The sequence below is a fragment of the Molothrus aeneus genome, chromosome 11 (assembly GCF_037042795.1).
Source record: "Molothrus aeneus isolate 106 chromosome 11, BPBGC_Maene_1.0, whole genome shotgun sequence".
Taxonomy (NCBI): domain Eukaryota; kingdom Metazoa; phylum Chordata; class Aves; order Passeriformes; family Icteridae; genus Molothrus; species Molothrus aeneus.
The window spans coordinates 19,306,006-19,326,412 of NC_089656.1; the positions used below are offsets into that span (position 1 = coordinate 19,306,006).

The 20,407-nt window shown below is 44.0% G+C and overlaps 1 protein-coding gene across 1 annotated transcript in view; it reads right to left on the minus strand.

Annotated features, from left to right (window-relative positions):
• Window positions 1-20,407, minus strand: part of ZCCHC14 (zinc finger CCHC-type containing 14) — a 51,829-nt gene that overhangs the window by 11,766 nt on the left and 19,656 nt on the right. Inside the window, exons 3-5 of the mRNA XM_066557566.1 lie at window positions 4,612-4,685; window positions 850-921; window positions 536-645 (exon numbers count right to left, since the gene is read on the minus strand). Of these exons, the coding sequence (XP_066413663.1) occupies window positions 536-645; window positions 850-921; window positions 4,612-4,685 (256 nt within the window). The remainder of the gene's footprint in view (window positions 1-535; window positions 646-849; window positions 922-4,611; window positions 4,686-20,407) is intronic.

Below are 20,407 nucleotides of genomic sequence, written 5' to 3' on the forward strand. Positions count from 1 at the left end.
AAGACTTCCAAAAATGTAACAATTTAATAATACCTAAATACATACCTAACTTTTTAAAATTAAAGTAAAATGACAACCTAAAATGACTGAGAAAATAAAAACTCTGTGAAAGGGGGAAAAAAATCCCCACAACCCATTCCTCAATACAGAAGGGTGAATATTCAGGCTTCTATTTTTTCCTGAGTTTTGAGTGGTTGTTTTAAAAAATTCTGGTTATTTTTGAGTCCAAACCAAACTTTTGCAAAACCAGTGATCCTCTATTTGTTCTTCACAAGGAATGAGGAAATATCAATTCTCCAGGAAGCTCAATACAGAATATTATTACCATCTGTATTTCTCAAGAAAGAATTCCTGAAAATTTGTTATGCACTGGAATTAATGGAACATCCAGGAAAAAAGCTTAGGATCAGGCTCTAATTTCTTTGAAGTAATTTAGAATATGGAGATAATATTTCTATTTCCTGTTTTTTTTTTTCTTTTTCTCAGTGGAAGAAGCCCAGTGTCAAGATAAAAATTCCACAAAATCCCAGCATACCTCAGGTCTGATTCCAGGTCCATGTGGTTCCTTTCCAGGTAAAATGAATCTGGACCAGCTAAGCAGGGAATGAATTTCTCCAAGTTTTCTTCTGGATACAGCTGAGACAGCTAAAGGGGGAGGATATGACAAATTAAACTTGAAAAGTTTTGTTATTTCTATGAGGTTCAAGCCACTGCCTGTTATAAATGAAATATTTTATGAAATTCAATCTGAATTCTCTTGGCACATTTTGAGAAGTATCACTGAAAAAAATTAGAGAGAGGGACAAAACATTTTTTTCCTTTTCAAAGTGTTTTTCTTATTGTCTTTACCTTTGAAATGAATTCGGTCACTTCAGCAGAAGATTTGGTTACCAACGTCACCGAAGAATCAGACCACAGGACCTTGGGGAGGAGCAAGAAGGATTTGCTTTAGTAATTAATTGAATTTGGTTCCTCAAAATTCAGTAATTGGTATCAACTGTCCCTCACAGATGTTGTGATGGGTGACATCAAGAAGGAAACACATTTTTTTTGTGCACAAGGACAAAATTGCTGCCCAATTCTTGCTGTTTTTACATTTGTCAACTGCCCTGGATGCTTGGAAAAGCCCCTCAGAGTTTACACAGCCCTTACAACCTGCAGACATCCAGAGTTAAGCAAGCAACCACGGAGTAATGGAATTTTTTCTCCTCATTATTGTTAAAGAAAACAGCTGGTTTGTAGGATCTGCTTTCCAACAGGAACAGCTCCCCCCACACAAGGCTGCCTATTGCTAATTAATCAACTCCATATGCCAGAAAAATTGAGAATGGCAGCAAAAATCCAGGCAAAACCTTCCCAGTGAAACCTGCAGCTCCTGCTCCAGACTCCATCTTGTCCATGCTCTAAAAAAAGGGAATATTCAGTATTTCTTCCCACACAAACAAGCCACAACACCCTTGGATATTGAAGCATTTATTGCTTGGGAGATAAGTTTAATCAAGCCAAAAATCAGCATTTCTTGGCTTGAGGAAAATCAACATGAGACAGGCGAGGGGTGAATCCCTATGGATCCAAAATGTCCATTGGAGCATCTGGGAGGCAGCTGGATCCAGAGGGAAGGAGCTGGGTGGGAGTTTGGGGATCACAGAGCAGCCTCTCACATGACATTCGTTTCAATGACAACTCCAAACATACACTAAGTTTTTCCAGCCATCCAAAAGCTGCCAAAATGAGTGGGGAGAGGAGAGGATTTCAAAATATATTACATAAGGGAGGAATTTCCTCTCAGCAGAGCTGTTACACAAAAAAAAGGGGGGGAAAAAGAAGACAGAAACTTGAGCAGTTTTACCAAGTTTGTGGGTTGTTTTGTTTTTAAGTTTGTAGTAAATAAATTTTTTTTTAATTCACAAGGAATTTCAGAAAGTACAGGAAATATTCTCTTTTTTCCTAGTTCTGTAATAACTCAACAACTGTCATGACTTCTGTTTAAACTTGAATTTTCAATACTTATAAAACAATAATGTGAACTGTAAATGGGGGGAACAATAGCACTGCAAACACTAAACTGCTCCATCCATTGACCTGCTATTCCCAAGCTCCTAAACTGAACAAAACCATTCCATAATTGGGTTTTTAACCCAGCAAACAGCAATTTATCAACTCAGCTGAAGTCTCTGCTCTTCCTTCAGTTCAAGCTGTTGAGGCAAACATTGGGTACAGTAATTTCTGTTATTTATAGAAAAATTTGTAATAGGAAAAGAAGTTTCACGAGATCTTAATTGGAGTGGAGACAACTGCAGGCTTCATACAGAGCTTGAAAAGCCCTTGGAAAAATCCTGTCTGTGATTGATGACATTTGGAACAATTGGGGATTCAGGAAATTTGGGACACTCTCCATGAATCCAGCCCTGCAGAGGTTAATGCTGCCAAAATCCCAACCGATGCTGAGGAGTTTTAAGGAATAACTTGGTGAAAGCTGCGGATAATTGGGATTCTCCCACCTGATTCCTTCTGAATTCTCCTTGTCTCACCCCCACTTTGTCTCATCAAACAAACCAAAGCTGTTTTCTGTGCATCCCAAACTTTGGAATACCTGACTCCAGTTTGTCAGCTGCTCAGCAGCACCATTCCCATGGCTGCCATTGCTCCAGGGGATGAACAAGGAACTCATCCCTGCAGGGGATGGGAGCAAACCCAGGCTGCAGCAGGGGGAAGCTGCTGCTGCTGCTGCTGGCCTGGGGGCTGAGCCACCCTCAGTGCCACAGCACTGCTGCCACTGTCAACCTCAGTGCCACTGTCAGTGCCACAGCACTGCTGCCACTGCCACCCTCAGTGCCACTGGGACTGCTGCCCCTGCCACCCTCAGTGCCACTGGGACTGCTGCCCCTGCCACCCTCAGTGCCACTGTCAGTGCCACTGGGACTGCTGCCACTGCCACCCTCAGTGCCACAGCACTGCTGCCACTGCCACCCTCAGTGCCACAGCACTGCTGCCACTGCCACTCTCTGTGCCACTCTCAGTGCCACTGGCACTGCTGCCACTGCCACTCTCTGTGCCACTCTCAGTGCCACTGGCACTGCTGCCACTGCCACTCTCTGTGCCACTCTCAGTGCCACTGGCACTGCTGCCACTGCCCCTCTCAGTGCCACAGCACTGCTGCCGCTGCCACTGTCAGTGCCACAGCACTGCTGCCACTGCCACTCTCTGTGCCACTCTCAGTGCCACAGCACTGCTGCCACTGCCACTCTCTGTGCCACTGGCACTGCTGCCACTGCCACTCTCAGTGCCACAGCACTGCTCCCACTGCCACTCTCAGTGCCACAGCACTGCTCCCACTGCCACTCTCAGTGCCACAGCACTGCTGCCACTGCCACAGCACTGCTGCCACTGCCACTGTCACAGCACTGCTGCCACTCTCTGTGCCACTGGCACTACCCCCACTGCCCCTCTCAGTGCCACTGGCACTGCTGCCACTGCCTGTCTCAGTGCCACAGCACTGCTGCCCCTGCCACTGTCAGTGCCACAGCACTGCTGCCACTGCCACCCAGGCCAGGCTGCCTGCAGCTCACACAGCAGCCCCTGCCCTGCCCTTCCTGCTGGATGAACACCTCTCTGCTGGGAAGGGTTTGATTCCCTTTGCCAACACTTTCAGCTCATGGTGAAAATTCCCTTCCAGTCAACTCCCCCAATTCTTGCTCCACTGAGTTTTCCTCGAGTGTAGGAATGTGCCCCCTGTTGATGGAGTGACTCAATTGTTCTCTGTCTGCTTAAAAAGGCAAAAAGCCCAGAAGTTTCTCTCCCAAAGACACCTCATAGGACCTTTGGGACTTCACCTCAAACCTGGGGCTGTCCAATTGGACAGAGGCCATGAGGTCCCACCTATGTAGTTCACTAGAAAAGAACAAAGGAAATATTTGCTTTTGTGGGGTGTTCTAGCAGGAGCAAGAACCTCTTGCCCCTGGCTTGGTTCTTCTCTGTAAGAGCTTCGTTATTTTGCCTTTTATTAAACATTTTTCTGTTTCCAACACTGCCTCAGAAGCCATCCTGCTGATTTTATGCCATTCAGGGTAGCTGGGCTATCTTGGGTGTGTGATGGGCTCCTCTGAGAGCTCCCAAGAGAAACCCAGCACTCAGCCCTGAGGAGTTCCCAAAGCTTTTCTGTTCTCTCCAACCTTTTGGAACCATATCCCACCACAGGCTCCCTCCTCCTGCCTCTTTCCAGCAGCTGTGCCCTCAGAGCCCACGCTGTTCTCTGTCCAGATTAAGACCTAAATTCTCTCTGGCTTCTGCATTCCAGCAGAAGAATGGACATTGGATATAGATATGGATAATATCCTGTAAGTGTGGCATCACATTTCCCCTAAATAAACACTGCCAAAATTTCCTCCATCAAAATGGTTTTTGGGTTTTTTTTTTTTTGCCAATCCCCACCTACCAACCTCTGCATCATCCACAGCCATTTATGACTTTCAAATCATGGATTAGAAGCTATCAGTCCCAAAGGAGCTCTGATCTCAACAAAGGATTTTTGGGATCTAACAATAAAATTTCCTCAACTCCTCCTAAAGTATTATCCTCCCTTCTTTCATAGGAAAGGAAACCCAAACTTACCTCAAAGGAATACTCAACATTTCTTTCATTCTTCTTGTGTGCCAGCCCCTTTAATTCCACTTTTTCAACACTCACTATGGAAAAACAAAGAGAGAAGAAGAATGAGGAGGATGTTCCTCAATACAGGCAGAAGTGATGACTTTTGAGAAGTGCCAGGCCTTGTTTTGAGAGCATCCCATGACCTGTGGAGGTGCTCCAGGTGCCCAGTTCCAACTTCCTCCCTCAGGAATGTTGGTACCACCATTTGATGCTGTTTTCCAGCCTTGGGAGAGCTTCATTCCAAGCAGTTTCAACCCAAATAATCCACTCCAAGCAAAGCTCTTACCACCCCACTCATCTCTGTAATAACACACATGGAATTATCTTAATAACATCAAGGAACAGACACCATCACTCCCAGGGGAACTGGCATGAGGAAGAGCTCTCCATGTTTTCAGGGCCTGGTTTTACAAGTTCACTTTGGTTTCATGGCTCTGTTCACATCCTGACTCCTCCCTTCCTGCAGCTTCACAGAAAAATTCCCTTGGAATAAGGTGTAAGAAAAACCAGGATCTGAGTGTGGGAAGGATGGAATGCCAGGACAGGTCAATTCACACATCAGATACTTGGTGTGCTGAGTTCTGGGAGACTCCCCCTTCCCAAGACACCCAGAGCAGGAATTCACCATGAAAAGCCTTTATTTCATCAACTTTCTATTCTCTTATAAATCCTTCCTGCCTCATGACTGCACACATGGGGATCCACACATGGATTTTTCTTATAAAAAGCCAATTTACATTGGCTTAAAACTTCAAAAGCAGAATTACCCCAACCCAGAGTCAGTAAAATTTCACCTGTGAGTGCCAGGTGCCTGAAGGGACACGTGCTGTGCATGGAGTGTTTGGACTGAGCAGTCCTAACAAGCAGAGCCCAGAATTGTGTCACTTTATTTCCAGAGGATCCCCATTTACAAGCTGCTTACCTGTTTTCAGGACTATTTATTATTAACTTTTTGTTATCAGTAAGACTCAAACCAATGTTTATCACATGGAACTTCCTCCTGAGTGCCCAGCAAAACACTGCAGTGAAATGACAGCAGCACCATTGCAACAGGGACCTGCCTTGGGTCACCTCCCCTGTCCCTGTCCCCAGGGAGGCTCCACCCAAAGAGAGCCTGAGTTCCCTCTGTTTCCCAACAGTTGTGGCCTGAAGGTTTCATTGAGACCTTTTAAATTGTTTTTATTGTGTTCTCAGAGAATCCCAGAATGCTTTGGGTTGGAAAGGACCTTAAAGCCCACCCAGTTCCAACCCTGACACCTCCCACTGTCCCAGGCTGCTCCCAGCCCTGTCCAGCCTGGCCTTGGGCACTGCCAGGGATCCAGGGGCAGCCCCAGCTGCTCTGGGCACCTGTGCCAGGGCCTGCCCACCCTCCAGGGAACAATTCCTGCCCCAAATCCCACCTAAACCCACTCTCTGGCAGTGGGAGCCATTCCCTGTGTCCTGTCCCTCCATCCCTTGTCTCCAGTCCCTCTCCTGGAGCCCCTTTAGGGGCTCTGAGCTCTCCCTGGAGCCTTCTCCTCTCCAGGGGAGCACCCCCAGGTGTCCCAGCCCTGGAGCAGCTCCAAGGGCTCCTCTGGGCTCGTTCCAGCATTCCTGACTCTGGCAATCCCAGGGCTGGACACAGCTCTGCAGGTCCTGCTCATTTCCAAATGTTAGCACCTGAGTCTTGGCTGCTTGAAAATCTCTCCTTTCAGTCTTATTTGCAGTGAAAATATTGAAAGCCCCCAAATTCAGCTCCACAGATGTTTGTGGCTGTCTTTACATGGAGAAAATGAACATTCCTGTTCTGATACTCACAACTGTTCCTCCTCCATGTAACTCCTAATTACAATTACATCAATCCCTGGGCTTAGGAATAATGTCAATTCATTACTTACTGCTTTCTCCTGCACATTCTGCTTTTTGGAGAGGTTTGTTCCTTTCAAAAGAGTTCACTGGGTTCCTCTCACGCTTCTGAAATGATTTTGTGCCACATGCTGAGCACCACAGGGATAAATCTGCTCAGCAGACATTGCTGAGCCATCACACAATATTCAGTGGTATGAAGGTTTGAACATGAAGATTTGAAAAGGTTAATTGAAAAAAAAAAATCTATCTCAGTACATTTCTTTAAGAGAATTCAGGGCCCCCTGAGTTGTGATCACAGCTAAAATAAACTGAATATTGATTGGAATTATGAGTACTACAGGATTATAATGAGAAAGAATGTGTAAAATGGGTATTGAGAGGGGGAATGTGGTGAAGCAGCTGAAAGATGAGCAAATAACTTGCAGAAATCCTGGTGTCAACTGCTGCAACATCTGGTTTTGAAAAACACAGCCTGTGTTATGCAACATTTGTTGTTTATAGCAAACCCAGCATCACTTTTCTGCAACTGTTCTTATCATTTGGCATTTCTAAAGGATTCAAAGCCCATCTCTTCCAGACATTCATTTTTCATCTCCAGCAACTGCAGCAGAATTGGATTACTCAGAGACATAAACCCAAGCTATTCCTGTTTTACTCTGTAGGTTAATAACAAACCTTAAATCACCCCTGGATCTCGTGGTGCTGACAGTGCCACAACCTTTTCCTGCTCAAAGCATGGGCTGAGCTTGCCCAGTGAAGAAAATGCACTGCAGTGAATTTATCATGGAAAAGGATTGCAATTAGAAAAATGGACCTGTAGGTAAAGATCAGATTTACTGATCCTGTAAGATGAGCTCTGTTCTAGAGCAGGAAATGCAGCTCATGTCCTGCAGGACAGGTTTTAGGGACAACCAACTGGGTAATTCCTCAGATCACACAAACAGCTCCAGGAGTTTTCTCCCAGCTAGCTAAAATATCATGAAAAATGAAAAACATCACCTGCCTGAAGAAATCTTGTTTAATTTATCAAGTTCTATGTTTGTGTTCTGTGGCCTCTCACCTACTCTGTGTGTTGTTTAACTTCTGGCTGGTTTTATTGAAATAACCTTCCCAAACCTACCCTGAAGCTTAACTTTATTCAATCAGTGCTACAGAACTGCAGAAGAAAAGGTGCCATCCACTAAGTACAAAGGGAAGGGGAAAAAAAAAGGGATTTTTATTTACTTCTTTTACTCTCATAAGCTCAAAGAGCTGACTCTACTCAGTATCCCAATGAATGAATCCAGGAGCAGAAAACCCTTGGTACAGAATTAAGGACACATGATACTGATGGCTTTTCAGGATGCTGAATCCAGCAAAATTCCAACTTCCCAACCCAGGGGACACGAAAAGTGAAAAGTTTCTAATTCAGGGGATTCCCTGAGTATATTTGCACTGGCAAAGGGGCACAGGAGGCCTTTTGCTGTGGGGATTTATCCAGAAATATCTGGGGAATTCCAGCAGGTGAGTGGAACAGCTGGATGAGATCCCCAGGAGAGGGGCAGAGGAAAACCAAGGGGGCTGGAGAAGCTCCAGCAAGGCTGTGGTGCCACCTGCCAGGACCTTCTGGCATCATCCCTGAAGGGCTTTTCTAATTATTATTATTATTATTATTATTATTATTATTATTATTATTATTATTATTATTATTATTATTATTATTATTATTATTATTATTATTATTATTATTTTCTGCTTTCTCTGAACACAAGAGAAGCGTTTTCCATGTCGTTTTGGAGCCCATTTGATGGTGTCCAGCATGGAAGGCTGAGTGTGGAACCCTCCAGCACTGAGGCACAGCCAGGGACGTCACCTCCTCTGCTGCCCCAGAGCCAGGGCAAACAGCCAGGGAGCCTGCACACATTTGATTCAGCTCTGCTTTCCTACTTTTCCTATTTCCTGGGGGCTTTTCCCCTGGTGTTTTTTTCCCATTTCCTATTTTCATATTTCCTGTTTTCTGTTTTCCAGCTGGGGATTTTCACCCTTTTGGCTGATATTGTATTGTTTCTCATCTGCTCACTTCAGTGCTCCTGTGAAGGGACACACAATTCCCTCCCTCTGCTCACACCAGGTGTTAAATCCTCTGCATTTCTGGTCTCCCTCTCCAAAAAAAAGCAGGAGTTTGGATCTCCTCCTCCTCCCAAAATGTCAGCAGCTACACAAAGCAAAAGGCCAATTCCAACCCTTCAGGATCTGCCATTCCTGGCTGCTAAAGGTCAGGGTAAAACCTGCACTGGGTGTGGGCCAGGGCAGATGAGACATTTTGAGAAGCCACATCAATCAGATATTGATCTTTTTATAATTGCCCCTTTACAGCTTCTGGATCCATCCTAATAAAAGGATTAGCTAGATCAGTGCCTCAATGCAAATGGAGAATTTTGTGCTCCTCCTGAAAAAGTAAAAGTAATGAAAGATAAATCAGGAGTGTTGATTGTGGCCCAGCCCTTTTCCATAAAATCCAATATTTCACCATTCCATACCTAGAGGATTTCCTTTGATGAAATCCCTGGGTGCAGGGTCAGTTTGGGTGGGATGTACCATGGAAATGCCACTCTCCAGGGGCAAAATCTGAGTCTCCTGAAACTGGGCTGAACATTTTGGTTTGTGCTACTTGACCAAAAACAGCAGAAAGGCTGCAAGTTATTTTATATAATAATAATAATAATAATAATAATAATAATAATAATAATAATAATAATAATAATAATAATAATAATAATAATAATAATAATAACAATAATAATAATAATAAACCTAGGTAAAAAACCCACCAACAACAACAAAAACCCAAAAAAACAAAAACAAAATCCCAAAACAAACAAAAACCAAACAAAAGCCACCAAAACCTAACAAACAAACAAAAACTCTAGGTAAAATCCTTTCTATAGGAGGCCACAATCATAAATGAGGCCTCTAAACTACAAGATTTATTAGATTTTCATTCATGGAAAGAGGCATCAAACACCATGACAAGCAACTGAGTGTGTGCTGAAAAAGTGGAACGAAAGGGACCTCATAAGATCCTTTCCACATCGCTGTTGACACAGAAGTGGGCAGAAATGCAGCACCACCACTTTCACAAGGCATCATCATCAGTCCTGGTGCTGAAGAAATGCTTCCAAAGCAGCATTACCCAACTGCTGCTGCCCAGCAGATGCCAAAATCTGGGAACAAAATCCCACAGAGGCTCCCCACAAACCCTCCAGGATTTATATTCCCACATCCACCGGCAGGAGGGAAGGAAAACAGAGACAAGAATTTATTTGCTCCATGCAAGGCACATTCATGGCAACAAAAGACCAGAAATTAAAGGGGTTTGTGGGCTTTTTGTTTGGGTTTTTTGACTTCTTATAAACATCAGCTTAAGAGAAGGGGGTTTTGGGCTGTTTTGTAGAAAACTTCTTGCTTTCACTTTTAAAATCTTTCTAAAGCTTTTTATCCAGGCTATGATGAAAATCCAGGATAGCCTCTCGTTCCCAGCACAGACATTGATCCTCTTCTCCACAAACACACAAGGACTGAGTTTTCTCATCACTAAATTTGATTTCCCTTTCTCCTACTTCTTAAAACTTCATTTATTCTTGTACTGGAATAATGGAGGCCTGAGGAAAACCTGCAGAATTAAATGTTAGGATTTGAATCTGTAGGATGAGAACTGAGATTGAAACATGACCAGCATCTTTAGGGTGCCAAGAACTTGGTGTTGATGCCATCCCAGGATCCCTGAGGTTGGAAAAGAGCTCCAAGGCCATGCAAGCCAAGCTGTGACAGATCCCCACCTTGTCACCAGCCCAGAGTGCCACATCCAGCGACCCCCAGGACACCTCCAGGGATGGGGACTGTCCCAGGAGCTCAGATCATTGTGTTTAGTTACTAAAACTCCTTTAGCAAAGCACAGAATGACAATATTATCTTCTAACAGATATTCTAATAGGTATTAGAAGATTCTAATAGACCTTCTAATATTATCTTCTAATTATCTGATCTGCCACTGAAGGCTGGCCCTGCTGAGCTGTCCCTGAGGTGATTGCAGAGGAAGAATTCCCTGGGGGAGCATCCCAAAGCCCCAGCCCCGCACCCAGCAGGCTCTGAACACTCAATATGTGGAGAGGATGGCACTGAAAGCATTCAGCCTGAGCCCTGCTCTATTCCCCAGGCAGCAGCAACACACCCTGCTGTGCTCCATGACACACGAACTGCTGCACAAACCCCCCCTGAGATCTCTGATCTGCATCACCTGATGGGCCAGAGTCCAGAGCAGGAGGACACGAGGGGCTCTCTGCTGTGGGAGGGCTGCAGGGACAGAAACTGCTGCTGGGGAGGCAAAAACCAGCAAAAAACCACCAAAAAAACAGCAAAAAACACCAAAAACACCAAAAAACACAAAAAACCCACCAAAAAACACACACACACACAAAAAAAAAAACAAACCACAAAAAAAAAACCCAAAAAAACCACCAAAAAAACCCACCAAAAAACCCACCAAAACCGCCAAAAAACGCCAAAAAAACCCACCAAAAAACCCACCAAAACCGCAAAAAAACCCCAAAAAAACCCCAAAAAACCACCAAAAACCACCCAAAAAATACAAAAAAAACCCCAAACAAAGCAAAAAACACCCAAAAAACACCCAAAACCCCACTAAAAAACAGCAAAAAACCCACCAAAAAACAGCAAAAAAACCACCAAAAAACACCAAAAAAACCACCAAAAAACACCCTTACATGGAAGTGCAGCAAACAATTAAAAGCATCATTAACTTAATTGACAAGCCATGATGAGCTTGTCTGTGGAGATAGCAGAGGGGAAAATGCTTCCACTCAACAGCATGGGGAAGTATTTCAAATATTGAGGGAAAACAGGCAAAAACCCAAATGTTTCTTCTTGAAAATCATCTTATTTTGCTAGTTCTAGAAAAGTAAAAAGTAGAAACAGATTAAGCGATTCTCTCTGCAGTTCATTGCATTGAGTTGTCATGTGAAAATGACCTTTTGTTATTATATTAATGACATCTCACACCTCTCCAGAAGGGTAATTTATAAAGATATTAACCTGTTTTCACATCCTGCAGTGGTTCTGGATGGAGAAAACACCCCGTGAAGAGGCCTAATTTGTACAATGAAGTGATCTCAAATACTTTCTGCAAGTAAATAATACTTAAATTGAATGTTAAATACTTAAATGTTAAATACTTAAATGTTAAATACTTAAATGTTAAATACTTAAATGTTAAATACTTAAATTGAATGTTTAGTTTGAAAACAAAAAATTAAGATTATTGAAGTTCTACAGAAAAAGGAAGATACAATTTGAGTTGGGCTCATCTGGATCTTGCTCAGCCTCAAAACATCATTCCCCATCCAATTTTCTGCTGCTATCCCTTAAAACTAAAAGTGGACAACAGTTTTTCCATGGGAAAGGAAAGTGCAGCTGGGAAAAAACTTGTAAGCAAACAGAACAGTTTCACTCCTTAGCAAGAAATTCTTCTGGCTGGCTGCTCCTCAACAGGAAAACCCTGGAAATTAAAGTTTCATGGACATAATGAAAAATTTCTGTCAGCAGAGGAAAAGCTCTCAGATCTGGCATTTTCCTGTGTTAAATAATTTTTTTCCCCTGAAAAATAAGGATTCTTCCAATGTACAGAATGTTTAAGATCCAAACCAACACTTCCCTGCACCATCACTTCAGGTGACAAATCAATGCTGCTTTAATTGAAGAGCAAGGCTATGAAGTGCAATATTCCACAGGAAATAATTACAGAGATTTTTGTGAAAACCAAGGCCATGAGCTGAGTTTTGGCAGCCCAGAGCAGCAATAACAGGCTGGGATTGTATCACTCACCCCAACCAAACCAGGAGTTCTCATGTCCCTGCTATTTCCTCACTTTGGCTGATTTAAGCTGCCAACTAAGTGACCTTCTTATGTTTCTCCAAAACAGATATTTAAAATTTAAAAAAAAAGCCTATATGCCTCACTTCTAACTGAATTCATGCATTTTTGGAGTGATCCTGTCAGCACTTCAGCCAACCACAAAAGTCAATCAACCTAAAGATGGCTTGTGCCACTTCCCTGGATTCCAAAGCTTCCCAAAACCCCAAAGTGCCTCTGCTGGAGGCTGGAGAAAACTCCCATCAGGACAGGAAAATGGAAAACCCTGAAGAGCCACTCAGCTGCTCTGAAAAGAACTGAGACAAGGCTTCAAGCACTGTTTTGAAGGGGTTTCTGCCCAAATCCTTGAGGCCAGGAGCACTTTGCATCCCTGCTCCCTCCTGCCATGGCCACTGAGCACACAACTGCCTGATGAATTGTCCTTTTTTTGGGTTTTTTTTTTTCTTTTCTGAGGCCAGAAAAAGCTTTTGCAGAATAAAGTACCCAGAAAGGACTGCTGGATTGGCCAGATTTGTGAAACAGCTCCTAAATTTGAGCAGCAACACATGGCACAGGGCAGGGGCTGGGCCTGAGAACATCCCCCAGGATCTGCTGTGAAATCTGGAATGGGTGCAAAAATTGTGTAGAGAGCCAGAAAAGGCTGCAGGAGTTTGAGATCAGGGACAACCCAGCAATATATTCCTTAATTCCAACAGCTTTAACCAAGGATAGATGCAGCTCTTTGGGGTATCAGGCAGAAGGCAGGGAAAAAAGAATCCAGAAGAATGGGATTTGATACCATGGCATTTTAAAGCATGATTTTAGGTAAATATGTGCAACACTGAAGGTTTAAAGGTATTCAACAACAAATTCAGAGAGATCAGCCCCAGTGAGGTTCAACATGTGCTCAGGTTTTGTGCCTTGTGGGCTGCATTGTTAAAGGGCTGCAGGAATCCCCTCTGCACCCTGCATTTACTGCCTGATCCCACCTGCAGCTGATCAACTCTCTGCACACAAGTGCCAAGTGTGAGTTCTGCATGTAGCTCTGGACCTCATTTGCTCAGTGGCTCCTTTTCCTTCTCCCAGTTAGCTCAGAACCATGGAAAAGAATTCCTGCAAAAGTGAGCAAAGCCCAGAGCCTGGGGTGAAGGGCAGCTCCAGTAACCATTAACATGATACAGAAAATTTAAATAAGCAGGCTGCCTGTGTTGAATTTATCTAACAAAAACATCTCTGAAATCAAGAGAAATGTTCAGCTTTGGATATAAATAATTTTACTTTCTGGGTAAGCAAGCTGCAGTTGTATATTTAGTCTGGTTTTATCTGATGGAGTGCTTATTTTATTTACTATTCTTAGAGCACTTTTAAACAAAATGTTGGCTTTGTTTCTCATTCTTAAGAGGAGCTTTGCTCATCATAGAGAAATCTCCTGCTTCTCCCCAGAAAGGATTTACTCTGGCACATAAAAGTCCCTGAGCCCCCTCAAACCCAAGGTGAGCCTCATCATTAATTCTGATCTGAAAACTGTATTCACCTACAAAATTACACATGCAAAGTCACTTTTCCATGGAAAAACTGACAGCAAACTCTCATTTTTTTTGCTAAAGTGCAGCAAAGCCCAGAAATCCAGACTTCCCTAAATTCCAAATATCCCAACCCAGCTGAGCTGAAGGCTTTGAAGTTTGAGTTCTGCATGGGGCAGCTGCTTCCCCTGAGCTCAGAGAGAGGATTCCAACCTCAGAAAGGAAACCAGAACAGGCAAAAAGTGACACATTCAGCTGGTCACCACAGCTGGGGACATGAGCTGGGGCTTGCTCTGAAGTGTGGAGCAGTGTCCTAAATACCAGTGGACAAATGGAGTCTCACAGCAACACCTTGTGAAATACAAAGCACCTTTGGGTGCAGCTTGAACTAACCACAAACCACCTTGGCTGGAGGTGAGGAAAATGGACACTGAGCTAAAGCTGTTACTACCCATTACCTTCCCCCCCTACAATCACCCAAGATTTTACTCACTTCAGACTGAATCAAGATTTTAACACCACTCAGCTAATCCTAATCTCTGTTGTTCTATTAAAACACCCAACATTAACCCAGCCCCGAGTGCATCTGACCAAGATTTGCCCGGCAGGATTTCAACTCGGAGTGCCCAAGGCAGGAGCTGAGTGCTCCATATATAAATATACATTGCTCCCAGCACAGGGGTGCTTGTTTTGCAGCCTGAGGGTGCAGTTTGTAACCATATATCGGCATGGCTGGAGCCCAGAGGGAGGGGAGGAGGCTGCAGCTGCTCAGCCAACGTGCCCTGGCTCGAAGGGCATCTGGTGCTAAAACACCACAGCCCCGGGATCAGATGGCTCCAGGGATTCCTGCCCCTACCCAAAGGAGGTAAGGGATTCCAAGTGCAGAGAAATGCAGCATTTCAGCCTCCAAGGCAGATGAAGGAAGCAGCTTGCCTGCTTTGGAAGGGCTGCTCCAGGCCAGCAGGGTTTCATGCTCCTGTAAATAAGCACGTGCTGTTTGCTGCATTTTTTGAGACCAGGCTCAGCACTGGAAACTCATGACTAAGGCTGCAATAACAGGCAGGAGAAGCAAGGACAAAGTCATTTTATAGCAGCTTCAATTTTTATTTTCTAAGGAATTATAGCCTTGTTAACAACAAAAAAAAAATTCTCTTAGCACGCTATGTAAAAACACCAGACTGAGGGACCCATGTGGAATAGAAAATCCTTGAGTACAGACAGTCTTGCCAAGAGCCACAAATGCATTCAAGTGCTCAGCTCAGTGAGGAACAAATATCCCTGCTCACTCACTTCTGTGAGGTTCCCCTTTTGTGGCAATTTTTGTGTCTCTGTTCTCAGGCTTTAACATTCTTGTTCCCTTTTCTACTTCAGTACGATTCATTGTTCCTTCTTTCTGGATCCCAGACAAGATTTGACCAGTGATTCAAAGAGGCAGAAGGAAGTTCTAATTTAGCAGTTAAACTGATTTGGAGACACCACACAACTACTGGATAACTGTAACACATCTATGAAGCAAACACAGGAGGGAAAAGCCCAAAGTAGATTTTACTGCCAGGGCAATGAGAATGCCCAGAAACTGAGCCAAAAGAATGCAAAAAACACCAGACCCCATCCACTAAAAATCTCCAAGCCCTGAAGCCCTGAATCTCCAGACTCACCAGCAGATCCTTTAGCAGGGCCTACAGAATGAAACAAACCCCACTTCTAGCAAAAATTCATGTTTAAAGCTCCAGGTCCCCATCTCCTTTTGCAACAGTTGGAGATCCAGCAAATCCCTGAACTCCTTAATAACAGGGACAGGGAGGAACACAAACTAGGAGCTCTCCAAGCCACTGAGACCTATTTCATACCTGCTGGCTTTGCAGACAAATTCACTTATTGCACTTTTCCTCAGGCCTCTTCACAAGAGCTGACTGCAAACAACCCTGCTGGAATGATACACCTGGAATAATTCACCCCCAGGAGTGGAAAACACAATAGCGAGAGAAACTCCAAAGGCCCTGTGGTGTTTTCTGCCATTTCCTCTCAGCTGGGGATATTAATGATGTAATTTTAGCAGGGCTGCCCCTCTGAGGGATGGTTAAAAATAGCACCCACACCCTCCACTGATGAAATGCATCCACTCCAGGCAGGGAAGTCATGCAGCACAGCAAGCCCTCTCCTTCTTTTTTTCCAGGGAGAAATAAAAGAACAAGCCAGAAAGCAAATGAAACATTAACCTTTTAGCTTAGCATTTCTGTGCACCCAAGAAAGAAAATTTACTTTAATCAAAAGCATTGTCGTGCATAATTACAGCCTGCAACTCCCCAGCTTAAAAGAACAAAAGAAAATTAAATTAGAAATGAAAATTCAAAGCACCTAAACAATAACAAAGTTGACTGTTTGTCTCCTCTACTTGTGTGGCACAAAGGACCAGTTCAGATGCACAATTCCATGGAAGGCTCCAGGGAGTATAAGGGACCACGTTCATAGGGTTTGGGGCAGTAGCACCCCTCAAACCTTGAGTTCCCACTGTCTGCAACCCACAAATGAGATTTCATTCTCATTTTAGTCCCTACAATCAGTCCAAGAACAGCTCCAGCTGCTTCCCTTCCCCAGCAATCCCTGCATGCAGGTCCCAGCCCAGGCTCTGCTCTGGCACTTTCCAACAGACGCCGTTCATCAAAACTCCATTAAGCTGTCATTAAACACGAGAACACAACTTCCTTTAAACAACCCCAAAATAAATGAATAATGGACAGAATTCCACTGCTTGGACTCTTCTCACATTTTTCTTTCATATCATGGAATCATGGAATGGTTTGGGTGGGAAAGGACCTCAAAGCCCATCCAGTGCCACCCCTGCCATGGCAGGGACACCTTCCACCATCCCAGGTGCTCCCAGCCCCATCCAGCCCGGCCTTGGGCACTGCCAGGGATCCAGGGGCAGCCCCAGCTGCTCTGGGCACCTGTGCCAGGGCCTGCCCACCCTCAGAGCCAACAATTCCTCCCTAATATCCATCCCAAAGCAACTCTCCTTTGGTTTGAAGCCATTGCCCTGGTCCTGTCACTGCAGCTCCTGATGAAGAGTCCCTGCCCAGCTTCATGGCAGGCTGAACAGCCCCAATTTCATTTCTTTCCAATTCCCACCATCACCCATTTCTCCAGTCCTCCAGTATTTGATACCTTTTCCCTGCTGCAGTCTGATTCTTTCCAAAATCACAGCCTCCCATGTCTGCAGAGAAAAGCCCCCAATGAGAATTGTAATGCTGACATCAAAGGCAAGCAAGAAACCTCAGATTTATTTTAAATACCCAGAAATTTGCAGGTCTGGACCCAAAACTATGTGAGAGATGACACCATTTTTAACTTGTATATTCAGATACCTCCAAAAACTCCAGCTGCCTATTGAGAAAATTATTGTACTTTAAGCCTATTACCCTCAGATATGGAGGCAAGAATTCATCTAAATGGAAAGGTAGATGGGAATGAAAAATGTGCTTTGGAAAATGAGGGGATTTAGGAATAAACTGTTAAGGGAAGGAACATTTACCAGCTAACAACTAACCAGCTGTAAGAGCTTCCTGAGCATGACATGCAGCAGAAAATTGCCCTTTAGTCATTAGTACAGTGGTGTCAGTATGTAAAATGGACAGGGATGTGCTGGATTTCTAGGAATACATGTGAATCACTCCTGGTTTTTTCTCTGAAGTGCCAGTTTTTATCCCATTTTGTTTAAGGCCTATGTGGGCCTAGATAAGATAAGCAAGCCATTTCTTTTAAATTCTTTCCTAAATGCTTGCAGGGCCCTGTTTAAGATGGCAGCAAAATGGGCTATTTCAGAAATGCCCAGATGTTCAGGGTGCTGCATTCTGAAGGCACCAGGAACAGCTGAGCATTTCTGAGCATTTCTCACATCCCTCTCTCCATCTGCAGGCAGCAGACACAGCAATGTCCATCCAGCCCCACTGAGCCACTTCCAGCAGGAATTGGCCAGGAGGCAAAAGCAGCAGTTAAAATGTACCTTCTTGGGGTTTTTTTTCTGTTTTTTTTTTCTTCCTCAGTCTTGAATTACATATTTGTTATCCCTCAGTTATTTCTTAAATTTTAAATTTCATCTCCTGCTTTTAATTAAGGATTATCAGTAATAATGCAGGTTTAAGCATTAGTTCCACCACAGGAAAAGCTCTCCCAACACCTTTTTTCTGCCTCAGAAGATGGGCTGTATGAAACCATTACCATTAAGATGTGAGAAAAACTGGTTTTCACCATTTAATGTGATTTTAATGAAAAGCTGGAGTTGCTTTGTTGTTTCCATTATGGGAAGAAGGTCATGCTGCTGCTTCCAGAGCTGCTGAGGTAATGACCAATCATTTCACCTTCATTAACAACTCCTGTGCCACTGAAGGCACTTCCAGGACTCCAAAGACATGGAAATGGGAGAATCCTTCCAGGAATGCACATCCTGTGTGTGGCCTCCTGAGAGAGCCATGGAAAAAGGCAAATAATATTAAATATGAGTTTATAATCTCACAGTAGATATTGAGGACTACACTGTCCTTATCCAAGATCAGGAATGTGCCTGAGGATTGCATTACAGAGAGGTGAAATCCTTGGCACAGCTGGATTTACCAGCAGCCTTTTCTTAGAATTTAAATTTTTCTGAGTAGCTTGACTAAATTAATTATAAACAAAAGTATCATCCAGCTCCCACTGAAGCCAAACTGAATGGACTCCTCCAAATTAAGTGTTCTTTGTCAAATCCTATTGTAGCAGAAAACTGCTCATTTCCTACTGTTTAATAAGGAAATTATATTGCCCAGCACACAAATCTTTATTTTTAACACAAGGATAAATAAAATCAAGATGAATGATGGAGCTCTGAGCAACCTGGGCTAGTGGAAGGTAGCAGGGGTAGAATGAGAGGAGCTTTAAGGTCTCCTCCAACACAAATTCTGGGATTTTATGGATTATCATGGAGCAAAACAAAGCGTGATTTCCCACAGATCCAGGCTGTACCTCAGCTGTTCTCACTTCTCCTGGAGGAAGCATGAATGAGTCTCTTCTATGCACACATCACTGTAAATAAAATCTCTAAATAGCTTTGTTAAATTGGAATGAATTGAATCAACAGGCTCAGCAGTTAATTAGGCAGGGACCAAGCAGAGTGATTCCACCTCCTCACTGAGGAAAAACAGGCAGGAAGTCCAAACAAGACCAAAGTTAGAGAATCACTCAGCAGCTTCAGGATAAGGCCCTCAGGTTAAATGCTTGATATTCATTATTTCAGGGGAATATGGGCTCAAGGCAGATGGTGCAGAAACAACTAAAACTGCTCAGAGGAAACTAAAGAATGCTCTGTGAGATGAGCCCCACAAGAGCCACAGGAAAAGCCCCAGAGCTCCAGAAGAGCCACAGGAGAACCCCCAGAGCTCCAGAAGAGCCCCAGGAGAACCCCAGAGCCCCAGAAGAGCCCCAGGAAAAGACCCAGAGCCCCAGAAGAGCCCCAGGAAAAGCCCCAGAGCTCCAGAAGAGCCCCAGGAGAACCCCCAGAGCATCCTTCACTGCAGCTCTGGGTGTGCTGGGATTCCTCCCTGTGGAGCACAAGGGGCAGGAATGGGGGCCATGGATCCCAAACCCAGCCAGGAGCAGTTCCAGGTTGCACAGGAGGCGCCTCCCCACCCAGCCAGAGTGTCTGTGCTGCCTCCTCTTCCTCTTCCTCCCCAGCCTATCACAGCAATCCCAGATCTCTCCTGACAAGGCTCATTACAGGGAAAAGGAGGCAGTGAGGGTGACAAAGAAATACTGATTCCAACCTGGAGAGAAGGTAAAAGTTAACTTATTAACAGCTGACAACATCAATTTGCCAGAGTCCAAGTGCCGCCCCAGCATGAGGAGCTCCACTCCCAGCTCTACAACAACCACTCACCCTGGCTTTGGGGACATAAAATGGCCTTCTGTAAGCAGAGGACAACTGAACTATCAATAAAAACATGAGCTGAAATACACTTCTGATGGTTTGTAAAACCCTAAACTTGAGTATTGTCTTTATTGCAAAATCAAACCTCCAACCTGAACTGAACTCTCAACTCCACATTGAGCAACGTGATTGATGCATCACCAAAAAACTCCTTAACATACAATAATCCTGTACCACAGGGGAAAATATGCAAGAGCCAAACATGTTTTTTTGGAGCATGCTAATCCTTGGGTTTGACTTCTAGAATTCACTCTCAATACTTGATATTCCTCAAACAACTCGTGTGGCAGAGACAGAAGGTCAGGAATGCACTGCCTGCTGTGTGATCTCAACCTACATTGCTCAAGTTTAGAAGCAGAGCTCTCCCTTCAGAGGGAAACTGAACAAGGACATACACAAACAGCTGAAAAATTATATACAGGAGGGAGAGGGAGATTTTTCCTGAAGGATTATCATAGCCTAAATATTTCTTTAAGCCCTACCCTACCAGTAGTTGACCCAATATTGTTGGAGATGATGC